Source organism: Musca autumnalis, unplaced genomic scaffold, assembly GCF_047663935.1.
Source record: "Musca autumnalis isolate F117 unplaced genomic scaffold, ASM4766393v1 scaffold_2, whole genome shotgun sequence".
In the NCBI taxonomy this organism is placed as follows: Eukaryota; Metazoa; Arthropoda; class Insecta; order Diptera; family Muscidae; genus Musca; species Musca autumnalis.
In genome coordinates this window covers 127855377-127877771 of record NW_027411755.1, presented here as the reverse complement: position 1 = coordinate 127877771, position 22395 = coordinate 127855377, and the positions used below count along the sequence as shown (strand labels likewise).

At 31.8% G+C, this 22395-nt stretch overlaps 1 protein-coding gene across 1 annotated transcript; it reads left to right on the top strand.

Annotated features, from left to right (window-relative positions):
* The first annotated feature begins 1544 nt into the window (after positions 1–1544).
* Bsg (immunoglobulin domain-containing protein Bsg) lies at positions 1545–21122 on the top strand. The gene is made up of 8 exons (XM_073970404.1): positions 1545–1581; positions 1700–1915; positions 2903–4180; positions 11722–11842; positions 17554–17714; positions 17787–17894; positions 18152–18346; positions 18517–21122. The coding sequence occupies exons 1-8, from the start codon at positions 1545–1547 to the stop codon at positions 18648–18650; spliced, it is 2250 nt and encodes a 749-aa protein (XP_073826505.1). The 3' UTR covers positions 18651–21122.
* Positions 21123–22395: the final 1273 nt, after the last annotated feature.

Here is a 22395-nt window from a genome sequence, read left to right as displayed (position 1 = left end):
CTGGTAAAACTTGAAGATACTTGCACGTAAAAGAGCAGAGCCAATGTAACATCACTTGTCATTACTTGTCAACGCACTTTTTTCGATCCCTTTCTTTGTAAGATTTTTATTGGAGTAAAAGGCCGCTTTTCGCAAAGGATCAGAGCTAATGTGAAGTTTATCATCGCATTTTGTTCTTTGGTTTGCTCTCTTTGTAACAATTTCATTGAAGTGAAAGGGCCGCCAACGCATAAAAGTGCGTTACAATCATTCTTTACGACATTCGTATATAGGTCGATCGTAAATGTTAAAAACCACCGGGTGATTCATAGAATATTGCTAGGTTTACATTTGCGAAATCAACTCGATTTCAACTATCAATTCCATAGCTTAAACGTCAAATGAAATCCAATGGAGATTTCATTTGACATATACGCAAGGGAATTGACAGTTGAAGTCCACACGATTTCGTAAATGTAGTATAATTTTTTGAACTTAAACTACATTTACATATACATACATTGAAGTGAAGCGAACGCTTTTTAAATAAAATGTGGCAAAAGTTCAAGATTCTTGCACGTAAAGGAACATATCTAATGTATCATTTTTTATTTTCTTTCTTTTCCTCTCTTTGTAACAATTCTATTGGAGTAAAAGGGCCGCCAACGCATAAAAGTGCAATACAATCACTCTTTACGGCCTTTATGTAGGTCGACCATAAAAGTTAAAAAAAGAAAACGAAATCAAAATATCAGGTGATTCATAGAATGATTTGAACTTAAACTATGTTTACATATACCAGTATGATACTAACTACAAAGATTTTATTTATATGATTGTTTTTTCGTCCAAAATGTCATATTTAAAGAAAAGGTAGAGTAGTTATTTTCATATGTAGTGAAGTTATTTTATTTGCAGACTATTTTAAACAGGGACTAGTTACAATGTTTACATTGCGCTACTCTATCACTTAGACAATTAGGCAAATTAAAGATTTTAACTTTCCTAAAGCAGTATGGGTGTCTGTTTTTAATATAGAAGGAACAATTACTCATTCTCTTACAAGCATCCATAGAAATATATTTAGGTTTTTGATTTCTAAAAAGCTAAAAAAAAAAACAAATGATAAAGAAAGACAAAAAACCAACAGACGTATCTTGACTTAATAAATATATATTATGTACATAATCTATATATGAAAATCTTAAAACATGCCAAACTCTGCCATTTCTCTGTCTATTACTACTATACTGCTACTAACATCAAACTACAACTGCGTTCGAACATACAACAAAAAATATCATCGTTGGCTTCAATGTAAAATTTTTACCTACTACCACCACTTGATGACAACTTAATTTATTTATATAAATATGGCAACCCTGTGTGTATTTAAATGCTGCCAATATAACACCAACTAAATGACCTCTAACTTTAATATGAAATAATGGTGATGATGATGATCTGCGATGTGAACAAAAAAAAAAAAAAAAAAAATACGAACCAACCAACACGCAATAATTCGTGTTGACCAAATGGCAAAATTTTCCCCAACAACTATAAACATGACATTGAATAAATTTTATTTGTGTGGCGGTGTCGGTTGGTCGGCCGGCGTTTGCTGATGACTCTTGTGGACGAAATTTTCTTGCATGCCACCTAATTACCATGGCAACGAACAACATTTATACATGGCCACCACATCTTCTATAATGTGTAGTAAATGATGTTGAAGATTCAACAGAATTTGAATTTGAAACAGCGCTTTACTATGGTGATTCAACCGTTAATGTGGGTGAACGTTTTTCAATTACATGCATTATACCCATAACAGATCCAATAAACTGGTTAAAGGATGACGAACCCATAAAATTACACAATTTACGACATGGTCATGATGAACATTCATATGTCTTAAGTGAAAGTGCTATTGAGGGTGAGTTTTTCTTAGAACGTCAAATACTACTTTAGTGAAAGGGGAAAATAGAACGCCAAAATTGGTTAATTCTAAAAGACATTAAAAAAACAGTTTTCTAGTTTCCTTTTGACACTTAAATGTTTATAATACAGGTCATTTGAATTTATTCCAAGTACATACATACATATTTGAAATTCCTGACATGCACTAATTCAAATTAATAGGGGAGGGATTGATTTTATTAGTAATGCCCTGAATTCCGAATGACTTCAAGTACGTTAAAATTAACGTTTAGCAGTCATTATCATGATAATCGATTTAGATTTATTTTCCATGATATTAAATGCTAGTGGAAACGTCATATAGCCCCGTATTTAGAAAAATAATAAAAAGAATTCCATTGCAAGTAGTCTACTATTTTTCAAATTTTGACAATTTTTTACTTGTTCTGGAACAGAGCAAATGTGTAATTTTCTGCCACTTGATATGTCTCCCTGTGTCGTTACCACACGTCATTTAAATCTAAAGCCACACGTTGAAACTTTTTGAAACTTTTACCTATTCCATATGCCTTGATATGGATGATTCAAAGTAAAAAAAACGTTGGTATCTGTACTTAAGCTTCATTTAGACTACGTTAATAACGATAACGTAGGGAGATTTAGCAACTCAATCTAAAAAAATATGAACAGCACCGGGTGTTACATTTAAAAATTATTAAGACATAGCATCTCAACCCTCCCTGATTGCATAGAATTAGTTTAGAAAATACGTTGGGCGTAATTATTAAGGTTTACCGCACATTTATACTATATCGGTTTAAATGACTTAAAATGTATGAAAAGACCTGTTATATAAATCAAATTAGAGCCATTAGGCGTGGTAATAAGTACTAGTGTAAACGTACAAAAATCCTTAATAAACTCTAAGCAAATTATGACCTACTTTCAATTTTTCTTCCCTTTCGAAACAAACAAAAAATTATTTCGCCAATTCGCCCCACAGGTGAAAAGCACAAAATTGAAGCTCACATTACAGTTCGTCATGCCCTAAAAGTACACGAGGGCAAATATCAGTGCAACAATTTACACACCAGCTATCATATGCTGCAAGTACGCAGTCCGGAACCGGATAAACCTGAAACGCTATCACCATTTCTAATACAACAACATCATATGGGTGGTAGTCGTAATCGTAACGAAGAATATCAAAGATATTTTCCCACAGAATCGGGTTATGTAACAATACACGATCTAACGCCAAGTCAATCGAATGAAGATGACTTATTTACACGCACCTGGGAGCCAACCGAACCAGAAACACCGCCACAAATTCTAGCACTGCCAACGAAAAAACCAATTACAACGACAACCAGTGGCCAGCAACAGCAGCACCATCACAGTCATCATCATCCGCATGAGCATGATCACGATGGACATTTGCCACATATCCAACAAATGGAACATGATCTGAAGCACAAGTTATTTCTGATAAATACAACAACAAATTTTGATGGTAGTCCTGTGGCCTCGATGGATACACGCTATCACAATAAGACAAAAACATATGATTTGAATCCGCCACCAACACCGCCCCACTATACAACCGAATCGTGGAGACCTACTGGTATTTATTATGCTGCCACGCCACCTAGTTTCCCGCCACCGCGTACCACTCCAGCACCAGTAACTGCAGCACCACCACCACCTCCACCAGGGCTATTTCCCTATTATATGCAACCGTATTATATACCAGGTTATCAACATAAGACCCATGATGGTTATCACATGGCCCCAGGTTCGCCAGGAGGAATACAACAGGCACCGCCTCAATATCATATGCCTCCAAATTACTTTATTCCGCAATATATTTCACCATCACAACAACAACATCCACATCCATTCTATAATCCAATGGTGACATTTCCCTCACATGCACCGGGTGTAATGAGTATGTCTCCGGGTGCGGTCGGCGGTGGTCAACAACAGATTCAGCATCCACCAATTACATATTATCCGCATCCATTTCAGCACTACCCTCAAATGCCACCAAATCAACAGTATATGCCAATGCCGGTGGATAGAAGTGTTACCGCCGCTGCCACATCAGCACCTATTTTTGCCCCAGGGGCGGTAACGGCAGCAGCAGCAGTACCCGGCGGTGGTCAACAGCAGCAGCAGCAACTACAACAACCTGTGCTTATTTTACCAGGCGTGGTAACCCAAACTATGGCGGCTCCCAGCAATATTTCACTTATCTATCCTCCTCTTCCTGTCAATAAGGGTGAGATTCATAACTTTAGCTTTTATTGCTAAAACGAAAAACAAAAACTTCCCAATCAAACAACTATTCATCATTATTATCTCGAATACTTTGATTTTGTTTCCATTCGATTCCAAACAAAAAAATGTTTCTCCTAAAATTTGAGACTACAAAATATATGTTTTTGGTTTTTCACCACCTCCACCACCAACTCATCATACGCCTTACGTTACGTATGTTGTGCATTTATTAATAGCTAATTTTAGCAAATAGCTATGAAATATTCTTGTTCTTTGCTCTTTTCTAGTCATCTCGTCATAGTTTGTTATTCCCCCCTCGAGAATAAAAAAACAAAAAACAAAGAAGCATACAACCAAACCCAACCCAAAACGTCATCACGCATTGTCATACATTTTAATTCTATTGTTGTTCTTCTTCTTGTTTTATTTTCTATGAATTTCTTGTTTAATTATCTTCTACACACTATTTGTCTTTCACTCGCTCTCTCTCTCAACAGTAAATATAGTAACAATTCATTTATCCCCCCCAATCAATCAAATCGTCAATCATTTTCATTGTATTCATCATGCAATCATTTCTCATGCTGTGTTGTGCTGCTAGTTGCTAATAATGTTTGTTCGTTCGTTCATTATTGTTCGTTAAATGTTCGTTTTAACGATTTTTATGATAACAATTGAAAAAAAAAAAAATAAAACTAAAAACCCAAACAAATCTCTCGTTTATCAATGTTTTTTGATTAGTATTAAGAAACGTTTTGTTTTAGCTGTATATTTATAAATTGCTCTCTCACTCTCAATTATTTTATATTTGTTTTGCCATATTTTTTATAAAATTCCACCTATCTTTCTCTTCTATTTTGCTCTTGATGTTTATTGTTTTTAATAAAATTTCTAATTAAGTTAATTTACAAGTTTATAGTTTAGTTAAAATTGTTTTACAATTAATATTTTATTAATTTTCTTTTTTAACATACGTACATTATTCTTGTTAAATTTTTCTACAAAACATAATTTACATTTTATATAATTCAATAACAAAGGCTTTTCCAATTTTACACATGTTTATGTTTCAATGACATGGAATGAAATACCAAACTGTGAATATTTTTTAAATGCCAATACATTTATATATATGAAGTTATTTATAATACCGTAAGGTATTTATTGTATATTTATTTTTTGTATTTGTATATAAATTACTATGTATAATTATTTTACAATGGCCCCAAGCTGGGGTTTACACAAAACAAACTCTTCAAAAATACAACCCTGATATACAGTCGCATACAAGCTATCAATAAATGTTCATAGACAGAAAATACATAAAAATCAGTAAACAAAAATTTGCGTAATAAAAAAAGGCATATATTATAAGATTTTCATTTATGATTTTTTATTACCTTTAAATTTCAAATAAATATCAAATTTATAATAACTATTGTCTGATGTTGAAAATGTTTATACGATTTGATATATCGTCAGGTTGCTCATTACAAGATGGCATTTCACTTTTAAAGTTAACATACACTGAATCACCCTGTGCATGATGCAATATACAAGGTGAAACGATAACTCTGCGTTTACAAATGCCAGTATTGGCAAGACAATAGCAAAAATACAAACCTTTTTCACAAATACATTTATAAATTTTTAAATATGTATAGAGAAAATTATGAATGTATTGGTGAAAATGGTTTGTACCTTTGCTATTGTCTTGCCAATACTGTCTGTGTGTAAACCAGTGATGGCCAATAAAACACATTTGCAGATTATAACTTGCGCTAGTGTGAGTGGAAACATAAACAATGCGTTAACCGAACGAATGTGTTTACAGTGTACGTGTGTGTCGTATGCCCGCGGGCATAGGAAAGTTGTTGTTGGTGGCCATCACTGGTGTAAACGCCTAGTTAGACCAGGGGCTCAATTCTTGTTCTATGAAGATTTGAAACAAAGACATAAATACAACAAGATAAGACATTTTTTTTTGCTAACATTCTTCAGTGAATGGCTTTTGAATTTAACATAATGTTATATCACGATATGGTGATATAACATTTTTTTCTTTTATACATTTTTACGTATTTGACCGAATTTACCGATCCAATTGACTTAGAATTATTCTTGAATAGATCCTTGAATTCATAAATTTCGAATCTGATACCATTGCATGAAATGTTCCTCCTTGGTTGCGATTTTGAATTAATTGCAACCTGTTAAGGGTAATGTTTCTATACAAAGTTTCGTAAACATTTTTTTGTTGCATGCATTTTGTCTAGTCTTAGTTGTATTTATGTCTTTGTTTGAAATGAAAACTTTTATAAAGGCAATAAATGTCAAATGAAAAATTTTATAAGGCAACTATTTAATTTTCACATGAAAATTTGAAATGAAAAATATTTTCTTTATAATTTTTTTTTTCATTTGACACTTATTTCCTTTATAAAATTTCTCATTTCACATTTTCATAGAAACAGAACTGAACCTCTGCTCAAGCTCAAGATCTATTTTTCAGTAGTGGGATTCTCTAACGCATATTTTGGAATGAAATGTATCACTAAATGTTGACAACGCTGTTGCTATCGGTAGTACCTAGCAACAAGTTTATTTTGGTCGCTAATTTGCCGAAAAAATTACCAAAATTATAATCAGAAGGGTTGGCGTTTTTTATTTGGGGTGACGACTTCTATTTTGTTTTTCAAAATAGTCAGGCTTAATCCCAGAGTCGTTGTTTTAATATTTTATTAAAACAGCTTTTGTTTGCAAGTGAAGTTGCTCGAGTTTAGTTAGTGCCAAAGAAATTCTCGATCAGAGTGTTTCTTTGCACACGTATCTATTTGAGCGGGCAATTGACACTTGGGTATAAAAAGTTTCTTGTTGAAAAACAAGAAACAAGGGAACTGATAAAGATCTGTGGCGAGATCTGAAACTGTAGTCTTCCCTGCCTTACCCCTTGGCAAACATCGCCAATTTTTTCCCACTAATAAATTAAAGTTGTTTTAATAAAATATTAAAACAACGACTCTGGGATTAAGCCTGACTATTTTAAAAAACAAAAAAAAAAAAAAAACAAAATTATAATCTGTTTAATTCTACCGATTCAATATGTTCAATACGTCAAAATGTTTGCGTTTTCATACAATTTATTCACGCTGGCGTTTTACGCCACCTTATATTATATGTTATTGCGAATTAATCATATTTAAACGTAAACAAAAGTTTGACAGATTGAAGAACTTCCGAACTTTCCGAACAAATTTGTTCGCTCTCTAGTCTAGTTTTACCATTAAAAAAGTACTGGAACGGTGCTATTGTATAGTCACAAATAATAAGGCCTGTTCTATAACTTCGCAAGGAAAAAGTACTTGCAATACAAGTTTGTTATCGAACAGCATTTTGTAAAACTTTTGGTTACCGAACAGACCTAGAGGTTGGATACCAACTATTTTATTTTTGTTATTGCTCTTTATAAACTACCCTGTTACCTTTAATTTATGGTGAAAAAGTCGTGTTTATGATGCAATAATAAGGTGTACAACAAAAATACAAAAACACCAAGAAATCTTTCGAGCAGTCAAAATTTCGTTTTCTTTTTGATAAATTCACAATAACAACGATTTTGACAGATTGAGTTCAATCAGCTCATGGCACAATAATACTGGTACTACACCAAAAACAGCTGATTATCAAACTAGGAATACGCAAGTCGATTTTCGAGTAATCGATTTCTCGATTCTTTGATTTGAAGAATCTAAAAATCGGAATCGAGCTTTGACTTCATAGAGAATCGAAAGATCGATTTTCTATTATGATTCTTCGATTCTTACAGTGAGAATCGAAAGATCAATTCTGTTTTGGCTTTTTGATGTACCACGAAAATGAAATATACAGATTACGTTGGTAAGAGCAAGACAACAATATTATATTATTTGTTGTACTGGTGAACAAAGTTAATCTAACGGTACGGCAGTATTAAACGCGAAGCATTGTACACTAAAACGTTCACATTTTCAACTAAGGAGTCATCTCGATCGAACGATTCTTTTATCCAAGTGTAAGAATCAAAAGATCGAAAGATCGATTTTTGCTTGGAAATACGTATCCCTATATCAAACTAGTTTTCAAGTTTCACTAGGGATAGGTAAGTCGACTTTCGGTTAATCGATTAATCGATTTTTTGCAGTCAAAAATCTAAAAATCGTAGTCGACTTTTGTCTGGAAGGAAAATCGCATAATCGATTATCTTGTGATCGATTTTCTAGTTTGACCATAGATTGTTGACTTGGCGGTTTTACAGTTTCAAAAGAAAACTCGAAAATCGACGAATAGTCGATTATAATCGATTTTCTGCTGTTATGAAAAAGTCGAAAGTCGAGTTTTAAGACAACTGAAATAATCGCAAGACCGAAAAATCGCATTTTTAAATTTAGACCATAATCGAATAGTCGAAAAATCGATTATTGCTTTCCATTACCTATCCCTAATATGAACATGTGTGTCTGGTTATTTGCAAGTTCTTCCAAGAAGAAATTTCTCCAGCAAGAACTTGCAAGTTCTCAGTAAAAAACTGAGTGAAGTGTATGAAACAAAGTGGGTTAACAGGCAACCATCAGTAAAAATTTTTACAAATTCTTACAAACTTTTGAGTAAACAGGCTGTCTTATTGTTATTTTTTTACCATGAATCAGCTGGCCGCTTTACGCCATCCATTATGTCATCATGGTTGTCGCAAAAATCTGATTTCACAAAATACGTTGTTATTGCGAATTAATTGTATGAAAACCTAAACGTTTTGACAGCTTGAAGGATTTTCAATCGAAATAAAGTTGTTTTACACTTGGTTGCATGGCACAATAATACAAGTACTACGCCAAAAACACGTGATTATAAACAAGCACTTCACAGTAATGCGTTATTATAAAGTTTTGACGTTTGGTCTAAATTTGAGCAACTGATGTAATACCTTCTTATTCCGCCATGCCATAGATCGAGTTCCCCACTATAGCAATTTCATTTTATTAAAAGTCTTAAAAAGTCCATACCATTGGCATTCTTGCTTAAGTCATTTCTGGTAAAAGAATTGCCGAGCCAAATTGAACTAGCAAGAAAGCCAGCCGCTTAAACTTGGTTCAGACTATGCACTTATATGATGATTAATTGTATTATCTGGATTTATTGGACATATATTGTATGAAAATGACAACTTTAATCCACTGGATTTGCTAAACCAAATATAGTCTATACGGGGTATTAAGGTATTAAGATTAAAACACAGTGAAATTTGTTGTTTATTTAACACGCATGATTTCATGTAAAAGAATAAAGGGCATGCACGATCTAATGCAAATGCGGTCTGTCATTTTTTTAATCTTTTTCATAAATTGAGCCATTTCTGGTAGAAGAATAAAAGACAAAGGGCAACCAAGTTCGAATTTTTCTTTATTCTTGTATATGGCGGAATACGAAGGTGTTACAGCAGTTTTATTCACAATAATGCATTTTGACAACAAGAACGATGCAATACCTGTTTTATTGTGCCATGTTCGCTTACCAAAAATGATGCAAAACATCGTCATGCGAACGTCACTCCACTAATAAATTTCTTTTCATGAATTACTGCAAACAAATTTTCAACTTCAGTGTGATGTTTTTATTACAAAATTTTGGACTAATGAATGTGAGAAACAAACAATAACTTTTTTGGCAAACATTTAATATATGCTCTGTTCCAGAACCTGCAAGAAGCTACGACTTTTTGCTATGATAACAGTTTTTCCTTTATGTTATCGGAAAAAGTAGTAAAAATTAGTAGATTCTTGCAGTTCTGGAACAGACCAATAATAAAACTAGACCAAAGCACGGAACAATTGATTCCATTTTCACACTAAACATATCCTAAAAGTTTATTTAAAAAGTAGTGCGTACCAATAAAAATATTCCAGTTTGGTATAAACAATTATTTTCTTTTAACAAAATCTATGTTTTTTCCATATTTATCTTGTATTCATCTTATTTTTTACCACATATCCAACACAAACTCAAAATTTAATTATCCTCTTGTTTTGTTTTTCTTAGTAATTTCACTCCAAGTTGAATAAGATACATTTAATGCGAATCAAAAACAAATAATTATTCCTTTTATGTTATTTTTTTTTAACTAAAAAACTTGTGATTTTTTAGTTTAAATAAACGATTTCAAGAAGCCATCATAACCTAAACACATCAACTACATCTTCATTGTCAAGTGTCACCTAAACAACGACGATGACGGCGAAGACGACGACGCCCAAAAACCACAGTCATATCTTACTTGTCATCATTATTGTCAACGTAATATAATTGTTATTTTTTTTTTTTTGACATAATTAATATTAATCATCCTACAAAACTAATATATACTATATACATATATGCTTGTGTAAAACATATATATGTATGTATTTGGTATAGCTAAAAAAACATCTAAAAGACAGTACAATAATGACAACCCATGTGTACGGAATATACAAATATTTGACAACTTAAAATATTGATTATGATAAAAATGGAAAGCGGGGTATATTTGGGGGAATAATATTTTGAATTGTAGACACATATATACAATTGTCATTCATATTCATAAGTAATTCATGTGGACGACAAAACATTCAAAAATATTGTTTCTCCCCTGCTCTCTCCAATTGATTTTGTTGTACATTTTATCTCCTTTTTAAGAAAAAGAACGTATCCATTGTATCATGAAAGCTATGATATCATTTTACACACCATCTTCATATCGTTTTTTCTTTTTCTTTTTTAGCTATTCCTTATTTTATTATTTCTTATTTGAATTTAGTTAAGGAAGCATTTTTTGTCAATGGTACAATTTCTATTTACAATTGAACAATTAATATTGATAATGGGCTTTTTCACGATATGTATTCTTCATATTGGCTGTCTGTCACTATTGGTATACATAATGAATACTAAAAGTGACAACACATATGAAAAGAACATATCGTGGAAAGAGACCATTGCCTTTTTACGTTTTCATCTAAATTGCAATATCATAGTCATGGATCAAATAAAAATTTCGTTTATGTCCGTCATAGTTTTAAGTTTTTTATTACTTTTAAATATTCTTCTTTATTTTAAGATTATTTATTTCTCCTAGATGTATTCCTCCCGAAATTTGTCTTCTACAATTTTATTCTAAGCTAGTATCAGTTTAGATATTTTTATTATTCTTCTTATATTGTTTTATTATATAATCTTCTTATCCACCATCGTTCCTTCATAAATTTTAGTATTCTCTTTTTTATAACTATTATGAATTTATTTATCTCATACCAGTTTTTGCTATATATGAACGATTATTGTTTCTATTTCTTTATTGTATTCTCATTCTCATTTAAGTGTAAATATAAGTAGAGCTTAGTTTAATTGTCATTTTCCCTTAACTTTCTTGTTATTTATTGAATATTTCTTGAATATTATCACTTTGTGCAAAGTCAAATAACTAATAAACAATTTGTTTTTCTAAATTTCTTTTCTAAAATTTTGCAGAGCAAGAATTTTTGGTGCCAAACTATGATAATGTCGAACAACAGTTAAAAGTTTATGATATACGTGCTCCATTAGTATTAAGTTGTGAAATTACAGGGGAAGGAAATTACGAATTAACATGGTGAGTATAAAATTTTTATGGAAATTTTGCTTTATGAGAAACTTTAAAACATGTTTGACACTCTTTAATTATATTGATCTCGAAGTACTCCACTTTTATGCTTTATTAATTAATTGATTTACCTGAAATAGTCCTAGCTTGTTCCACACATCCCAGCAAAAAGTTTGTACACAAAAATTCAGTTTAATTACTAGTAGTATAAGTGGCGCTTCACCGCACCATTTCTGTGAATTCAACCATGATTTTTACAAGAGAGCGCGAGGCTAGGATGCAGTCAATTTTGCATCCACAACATATCTAAGGATGTAATAACATAGTTTAAAGATTATTTATTACATCTTACATGCAAACCAAGATACAATACATAAGGTGGAACCAAGGCATGTTGACTAACCCTGCGTCTACACATGACAGGACAGTTGAGTTCATGTATTGATTGTCAAAAACCCAAAACTCTGCAAAAACGTCCAGACAACTGTAAAAACAGTTGCAAAATTATGAATGAAAATCATCGATTTATTTTCGTTTTCCGTTCACTTATTTTGTTTTTGTAGATATTCTTTTGTTTTCAGCACATTTGAATTATCATCGCACTTCTTTTTTCACAAAAATGTCAAAATTTTGTTAACCCGACTGTCTTTGAAAAATTGATGGACAGCTGGGAGACAAACGACAAATATATGTATGTGTTAGTAAATCAGAGTTGTATTTGCAGACAGTCTGTCTTGTGTAAACGCCTAGTTAGTCGATGCATTGACAACTCGTGGTACCAAGGCCTATACAAGGTCGGTTTGTTGTAAAAACATTATTGTGATTTAAAATACAAAGAAACTCAAATCACAATAATGTAAAATATATTATGTTTGTTGTCAAAAGTTGTTAACAGAATTCTGAATGGCCGACCTTCTGTTGGCCTTGCGTGGTACCATCAGCTGAGCTGATGCGGGTGGCTGCATAATCATATGCCGTGGGTGGAACCATGGTATAATAATGGAAAGGTAGACCAGGTTTGAATATGAAAAATACAACCCTGTAGTTATGGCTTAAAATGTCAAATTAGCAATAATAAAAGTAGATGTATCGGTTTTATACATGATGAAATTATAAGGTGGCGTAAGACGGCCAGCTGATTCAATCTGTCAAATATTTTGTTATTGTGAATAAATTGTATGAAAACGTAAACAAACATTTTGACATATTGAAGAATTTTCGGCCAAAATAGAGTTGTTGTTGTGCTACTTACGTTACCTGTAAAATAGATCTTGGTTTTATAATGAAAAATATGGAATTTAGAACTTCTCCGTTTACGTTAAAAGTATCGCAAATTAGTCTTATAAAAGATTAGCAACTACTTATTCTTTAGGCTCCATAACTAATAACTTTAGTTGTGCTCCAGAATATTATTGCTCGAAACGTGTTCCCGTTCTCGGAAAATAGCAAAAGTTGTACACAAAGAGAGTGAAAAATCTACTAGACAAGATTGGCTGATCTAGATTCTGATTTGCTAAAACGTTGACATTGCAGCTAGCGTTTTTACAATATTTCTTATTTTTTCGTTCCAGTACTTTTAGAAAAAGTGTCGAACTAAAAGCTTTTGTCCTTCTTTTCAAATTTTAAGATATTGTGTTTCAGAAGAAGTTTTTTGTTGAAACAATTCGCCGATGCATCTACCTTTATTATTGCATAATGTCAACAACAGTAAAAACTATCAAGCCTGTTTTTCACAGAACAAGCCATAATAATAGTAATGATAGGTTTACATTTACGAAATCCAATCGATTTCAACTGTCAATTCCACTGCTTAAACGTCAAGTAAAGTCCAATGGATTTCAGATGAGATTTCATTTGACGAATACATAAAGGAATTGATAGTTGAAATCCACTCGATTTCGTAAATGTAAACGTAGTATAAGAAAAAAATTGTAGTCAGCTGTTAGCTTTGGCCTACCCATGGCGGAATTAAGGTAGAAACACAATCAGCTCGTTGCTTGCTTGGCTTGCTTTCCAAATATCAAATTATATGGGGAACGCCGGCGGAATTGCGAAGAGGCTCTGGTATTCCTTTATAATTTGACATTTGGAAAGCAATTGCTTGTTGCTTAAGCAACGAGCTGAAGCTGAAAACACAATCAACGTTTCAGTAAAATTTTGTCATTTCTGGTAGAAGAATAAAATTTGAAGTGCTGCCAAGTTTCAATTTTTCTCCATTCTTCTACCAGAAATGACACAAAACTTTACTCAAACGCTGGATGTGTTTAGGGCATGATTCTGTTTCTATCTTAAGCGGGGTACACACGATCAGTTTTAACTGTCGATTTTTCGGAAATATCGATAAATGTCAAACTGTCCAGCAACCACAAAATTTATTGAGGTTGCCTGATTACTGACAAAAATGAACGGCCACACTGGCAAGCAACCGATTATTTGAGCAAAACTGATCGTGTGCACCCCACTTTAAAAAGGTGTTAAATCGATAACAATAATCGGGCCGTTTACCACACCAAAATTTGGTGGAATAAGAAGGTGTTACATAAATAACAATAATTGTGCCATTTATCAGACCAAGCGTCAAATTTGTTCAACATAACCCATTACTGTTAATTGCTTGTTTACCTTTTGTATGTAATTTTATTCACAATAATGCATGTTGACAGCTAGTGTGATAATCAGCTGTTTTTGCCGCTGTACCTGTGTTATTGTACCATGGGGCATACCTTAACATTATGACCAGCTGATTTCACCCAATCTGTCAAATTCATTGTTATGAAATGATGTTTATTGTTTGTTTTTGTTCACGTACTGTACGCGTGAAAAGCAAATGCAAAAACAACTCAAAATACTTGGTCTGTTCCAGAACTGCAGGAATCTACCATTTCTACCACTTTTTTTCGATAACATAAAGGAAAAATTGTTATCGTAGTAAAAGTTTGTGGATTCTTGAAGGTTATGGAACAGGCATACTGTCTTTGAAAAGATAAGCATTCCTGCTTTAGGCTGTTTTTTGCGGTTGCAGAATTCCAATATCCAAAGTCCATGATGTATCATATGTTATGTAATCTGTAAAAATGTCAACACATTATGTCCTTCCAATATTGCTGTAAGTCGTGGGTTCGATTCCCAGTTAACATCAAATTTTCAACGGTGGCAAAATATCCCTCAGTAATGTTGGCGACATTTCTTCAAATCATTGATGTGAGAGAAGTCTGGGATGTTTTTGGAACAATTTTTATTATCATCAATGCTAATGTGTACGTCCAAACCAGCAAATATGCAGTGAAATTACGTATCCACATTGTCTGTGTGGGTAGATATAGAATGTTTTTATTTCGATACATATGACATTGATTGCTAGTCTAAACTACCTCTAAAGGGCTCTGTACATTCGGTGCAACTACATGAAAACATCAAGAACAAATTTGGCATCACTTATACATTTTTCACGTGGTAGTTGTTTTTAACGTTTGACGTGACGTACAACGCACCGTATGTAATTTTTGTAATGCTTGGTTTACATTTACGAAATCCACTCGATTTCAACTGTCAAATCCATAGGTTAAACGTCAAATGAAATCCAGGTGAGATTTCATTTGACGTTCGAGCTATGGAACTGACAGTTGAAATCGAGTGGATTTCATAAATGTAAACTTAGCATAACATTGAGAATTTTGACTTCTGTCATACGTTGATTTTCAAGACTTACCACCCATCTGTAAATGCTATTGTGAGTGATGCACTCATTTTATTCACAATGATCGTGTACATATCCTCGATCTGGACCCTGTACATGCCAAACTATTTCCGTTTTAATGGTACTTGTTACAGCCAAGTTCTTTTGAACTTCCTGGGGCTCAATTCTGTTTTTATGAAAATGAAAACTTTTATAAAGGAAATAAATATCAAATGAGAAAAAATATAAAGAAAACATTTTTCATTTCAAATTTTCATAGAACAAGAATCCAGCCCTTGTACTTGATCTCCCGCATGCATTATATATGTAAAACCATAGCATTTTTTCATCTCAAAATCATTTACATGTTGTTTTTTGTATTTTCTTATATAATAATTTTGATACTTTTCCACAAACCGTAGACGATAGTTGGGCAATCACAAAATGGCGCACACAAACACCAGAGACATTAGGTGTGTTCGTTTACTCAACAATTTCTACAAATTTGTACATGTTCAGTAACTTCTTGCAATCGACTAAGGTCTTTTGCATTGTACTGTAGAGTAAACGAACAACATCCAGTAACAATTTGTACAAATTTTGAGTAAACGAACACACATATTGTCGTCGTTTGTGATCATTAACTTTTTTCTCCAATGTCTTGAACTAATTTAATTATAGATCAATATTATAAAATAGTACAAAAGGTTTTAGGTTTGTTCCTTTACGTTAAAGTTTCATAAAGTTTGACCAGTTTTACCATTTTTAACTCGGAAAGCGTTCCTTTACCCCAAAACGTAGTAAAACTCGAAGCAAAATTTAAGAGAGAGCATGCCAAAATGGCTTTCTCTTTTACTACTTTTTGCTCGACAAATTTCGTGGTGTAAAAAGTGTAAAATCTGTCAAACTGTTGATTGACATTTATTTGACAATTAAGGTAAAGGGAAAAAAAACAACGACCACTGTCGAAGCGAAATAAAAATAAATATAAATAATAATAAAATAAAAAATAACAAACTGTGAAATTTATTTTATTTTATGTTATTGTTTAGGCAGCCATGTTTGTTTCTTTACATTGCTGCAAGATCTACTATTTTTCCGTTCCTTTAAGGCCTCTGCACATACGGCGCGTTGAGCGTCGCGTTACAACAACCACATGAAAATTTCAACAACAAACTTGGCATCACTTACACTTTTTTCATGTGGTTGTTATTTCTAACGCGTGACGCGACGCACAACGGACCGTATGTGCCGGGGCCATTACTTTTGTGCAAAACTTGTTACGTGAGGGCAATTTTGACAATTCTCCAATATTTCGAACATCATCGGTGTTCATCATCAGGGATTTTCTTTGAAAAAAACAAATAACATTTTGTTATAAAAATATATAAACGAAATATGTGAAAAATAATTACATTTTTTGTTTTTCTTTATCGACTATCGGTACATCTCTTCTTGCTCACAACTAATTTCCAACTAACTAAAGTTTTTTGTGTTTTTCTACAAAAATTAAATCAAATATGTAAACCTTACTGATTTAGTATTATAGCATGTTTATATTAGAGCATGATAAACACTTTGCAAACAAATTGGTACTATAAATCCACGGGATTTACTAAATCCAGTACAATGTAAACGTACTATTAGGTCCATACTGAAAAGGTATAATAATTAACTAATAGTACGTTTACATATAACGTTACAACAACCGCATGAAAACTTAAAGAACAAACTTGGCATCACTTACACCTTTTTTCATGTGGTTGTTGTTATAAACGCGTGACGCGACGCACAACGGTCCGTATGTGCCGGGGCCATTAGGCAGTAATGTCATGCTACTTTTTGCGTCCACACTAGTAAAAATGCAATGAAATTACGTCTCCACATTGTCTGTGTGGCTAGACATGGAATGTTTTTATTTCGTGTCATATGACATTGATGGCTAGTGTAAACACCACTTTAACAGTTTCTTATTTAAATATCTAACTACATATATATTATAATTAATTACATTTTCGCAATATGTTTTCTTTTATTTTTTTAGGGAAAGAAACGGTACAGAAGTGAGTAAAGTTAAAGAACTTGAAGGTCGCTATCGCATATTGGCGGCCGAAAGAAAGTTCATTATTGAAAAAACAGATGTCCATGATGATGGCCTTTATTCATGCGTGGCCAATAATGTAAGGAAAGATTTTAATGTAGTTGGTAAGTCGGGTTGTTGTGATTTGTAATAGAAACCTCCTACTGACCGTATTGACATTACTGTTTTTATTTAAGCTAAAATTGCTGTTAGAGTGCCTTCAAATTCTGGCGTTGTTGAGGGTGAAAAATTGTCAATTGTATGTACTGTTGTTGGTACTAATCCACAATTGTCATGGAGTTTTGGTAAGTTCAGCAAAAAAGAAAATAAATTTGTGTGGTATAGTACGTTTAGATTTATAAATCCACTTGATTTCAAATGTCAATTCCATGGCGTATAAGAGTACGTCAAATAAATTCTCGTTATAAATCCACTTAATTTTTATTTGCCGTATACGCTATGAAATTGAACTTTTAAATCGCGAGGGGTTTTAGTAAATCTAAGCGTTGCATTTTTATAACGGCTTTAATTGTTTTTCTTTTTTAATTATCTTTCCCTGCAGGTAATTTAACCATCAACAATAGCACAGGTCGTTATATTTTAAGAGCCGATGATAATAAAATTCAAAATGCTATTTTAACCATTGAAAATGTCAGTTTGGATGATAGAGGCGAATACAAATGTATTGGCCGTAATTTAGCCACCGAATACGCTAAAGTGCCAGAAGCTAGTGATACATCTTTTGTACGTGTAAAAGGTATGATGAAATCGTATTGAATATGTATAGAAATCAAAGCGTTGTTTCAAGAGTCAATTAAAGGATTCTTATGTCTATTTTACACACTATGTTTTTTTACATATGTGTTGTCACTTTGTGTATATATTATGTATACCCATTAATGAATTGTCCTTTTTTGTCTTTCACAGGCAAATTTGCCGCTTTGTGGCCTTTCTTGGGTATCTGTGCTGAGGTGTTGATACTGTGTACCATCATTTTGATTTACGAGAAGAGACGCAACAAGAACGTAGTGGATGATGACACAGATGCCCAGGATCAGTAAGTTTCTGTAGATCAAAGACTACATACACACACAGACACATACACACAAAAGCCTATACAACAACAAACAACACTTCCTTAAACATGTCTCTTTATTTTCGAACACAAAGAAATTTGCTCTTTATTTCATTTCTAAAACTTCCGTTGACTTATCAACAACTTCTTTGTTGTCTCTTTGTCTTTTCTTCTGCAAAAGTAGTTAAAAAAAAACAAGAAAGAAAATTCAATTTAAAAACAAAACATAGTTTGAACAAAACACATTATTATCGCTATAGAAAACAGACAATATACAAATAAAAAACGACTTAAGTATGTAAAGTAAATAAAAAAGAAACTAATATGAAAATAAGTTAAAAACTATAAACGGAAAAAATTAGTTAAATTTTAGTTGAAATTTTCAAATAAGTTACAAATACAAATTATAATTGTTTGCCATGTTTTTTTGTTTTATTAAGTCTATTTTTTTTTTCTAAATAAGAAATACAAAGAAAATTTCAGCAAATTATTTTTGCAGTATATTCTTCTGTTCTCTACAAGCCATTTTTTCCAAACTTTCATTTATCTACAAAAAAAGAAAAACAAACAAAACTTTATTAGTGCAAAAGTACATTAATTTACAACAACATGTTAATACTATTAATTTAAAGAATTAAAGTTTATTATAAATAATAACACACCAACGTTCTAAATTTACCAAACACAATATATTTTTATGTATTTCTAATTATAAATTTATTATTTTTTTTTTTCATTTTTGTTTTTGTTCGACATATATGTATATTTAATGATACAATCATGTAATGAGAAAATAAAACAAACAAAAAAGTATTTTGCTTAAGTTACAAAAAACCACTAAAGTTGATAATTAATTTATAAAAAATGAAACTATGACTTATTATAAATAAAGTAACTAAAAACAAAACAAACCTCATCCAAGCTCCCTTACAGATGTAAAGAAAGAAATAGACTCTTTTAAAAAGAGCCACTAAAAAGTTCGATTATTTTTTTGAAAAATGTCTCTGAAGTATAAAAATAGCTATACATACAACCAAATGCTAGTGGAAAATTGTTAAATCTATTGAAGTTTGATTCATTTCTTCCATATTTACCAAAAATTCCTGTGTTTCTGTTTGCAACTGTGAACTTTGCCATTTGTTGCACGTTGAAATTGAAGGTTGTAAATTTTATTGTGAATTATGTCCTTGTTTTGTTATTCGTCGAGCACAGTTCACAATGGAATTTTGCAAAACGGTTACAAACAAAATTTCGGAATAGAAAATAACAATAGTCTGTTGAGTTTAAACAGCTTTATGGGGAGACAGTATGGCCCAATTAATATGAACACAGCTAAAACTGCTTATCATGATTGAGAAACACTGAATACACTGTCAACTATACTGGAGCAAGTTCCTGTTTCCAGCAGAGATATTTTTCAAAACGCTCGACTTTTATTGTTTTATAAATACTCTGTTCGTGTTGAGTTGTTATTCAAAGAGGGAGGTTACATCAAGCACTGCAACAATATTAAAAAACACAAGAGTAACTTCTGGGAATGCTCTTTCCTAACACTAAAATTTGCTAGGTTATATTAAGTTATATAGGCGCGTGATTAAAAAAATAAAAACAAAACTGAATTAAACAATATTTGTATTTATCCGCCCCCTTTTGTCCATTTTATTTAGTTTTGAGTTTTGTAAAGCAAGAACTGTATGAAAACAAAAACACCAAAGATGATTTTGATTTCCAATATTCTAATGGTGTTTTTGATATTTACACCAACTCCAATCGCCAAGTGTGCTTAAACATAAAAATTCCATATGTTTTGTTCACCTACACCCACACACTCACACACAAAGAGGCAACCAATACTTGATCCCTAAATAATGAAGTTTCCTTCGTCCTAACAAGTGTTAAACTTCATTTGGTATACATATTAAAATGTCAAACGAAAAAGTGCCGGCTGCCTTTTGTGTCATGTAAAAAACACCAACAACAACTAAAGTCATTTGAAATAGTTATTAAATACCTAATAATTTATTTTTGTTATTATCACTCAAGATTTATTATTGTTTACTCTACAAATTAGTTTCAGCTCCGTTTCACTTATTTCTCTCTTTCTTCAGTAATTGTTAAATAATCATATTTAAGTACTTATATCACACACACACACATCCAAACATACATATATAAGTCTACAATATATTGTTTTGTCTCTCCACTTATTAAAATTTTATATCCATATACCAATAAATTAGTTTTGAACATTTTGTGTTTTCTTTAATTATTTTCTATATTTTTTAATAATATAAACTTATTTTTTCTTATCACTTAAATACGAAATGGATTTAAAAATTGTACTATGATTTACATATTATTATGCTTATGTTGTGTTTTCTCTTTATTTAATAATAAATAATAATAATTTAAAAACAAAGCCTTTAAAATAAAAATTAAACAAAGAAATTACAAAAAATTATATGTGTTTTTCATTTTTAAATTTTAATTATGTTTTAACAATAAGTTAGATAGTTCGAATAACACAATTTACGTTACCGAAAAATTTTTACTTTGCTTTTAAACTACTGCAATTTCATTAAATTACTCTAGTATGGAACTCGATTTAAGAACCCCTAGTTTCATGCACAAATACAAAGCAACTGACAATACGGAAGTTAGCCTACTTCACAGTTCTCTTTTACAGAACAAATTTGTAATCGATGCTGTTCGATTTTTAAAAGTTTGTACAAACTGTTGAGTTATCGTACAGACCTATTATCAATTCTTTTTTTTTTTTAATTCAATATCGATAGATAGTTTTGTCGACCAACATTATCGGATTAAAAATCCTTAACCTAAAATTTTACGCGGTTTTCCGGTTTTGTGGATGTGAAAAAGCAGTAGTATTTAGTATTTTGTGAAAAATTAAAAGGCTTTAATGCATTTTGTGTCTTTTTATTAAATAAAAACAATTGTGTTTTTCCTTTGTATTTCTGTAAAGTAGTTGTGCAAAATGTCAACAAAATCATACAGGGTTATCATGAATATTTCCCTAGGAATTTTCCGCACCGAAAATAATTTTAAAAAGTGAAATTATTTTAAAATCAATATTTTAAAAATTTGAGAACAAGTAGAATCACTTAATTATGGAATATTCTTGCCGAATCGACAAAAATATTCCATTTTTGGATATAAATATGGAAATAAAAAATTATTAAATTGGGGAAAGGGAAAAATTCCGCACGGAATTTTTATTCATGATAACCCTGATAGAACTTTCCGCCATTTTTATTTGCAAATTAATAGTTATGACTAATTAGCGATAATATCCATAGCTATCGATACTTTGAAACGAAATATCGAAAATATCTAATGTTGGGAATATCGATAATTTGCTAGTTCTAACCTAGGGAGTAGATGTTCGACAGTCTCTATCTCTTCTGCATCTTCACATAGTCTACAGCATTGGTACCCCTAATGGGTACTTTACACGATATGTTATTTTCGGCGTACGTAAAAATACTTTAACCCCCAGTTTATGTATTTCGAAACGAAAATGTGTGCGCATGAAACACACCCAAACTTTAGTTTTGGAAATATTATTGCCTTTGCCTTTACTTCAAAACAAAAAACAAATTTGAAAAACACACTCAAATTTGGTAGTTTTTCTTGCGCATTTATTTTCTTATCGACATACATGAACAGGCCCTAAATAAAATTTTCAATCGTTTCGTATTTTCCATAGGAAC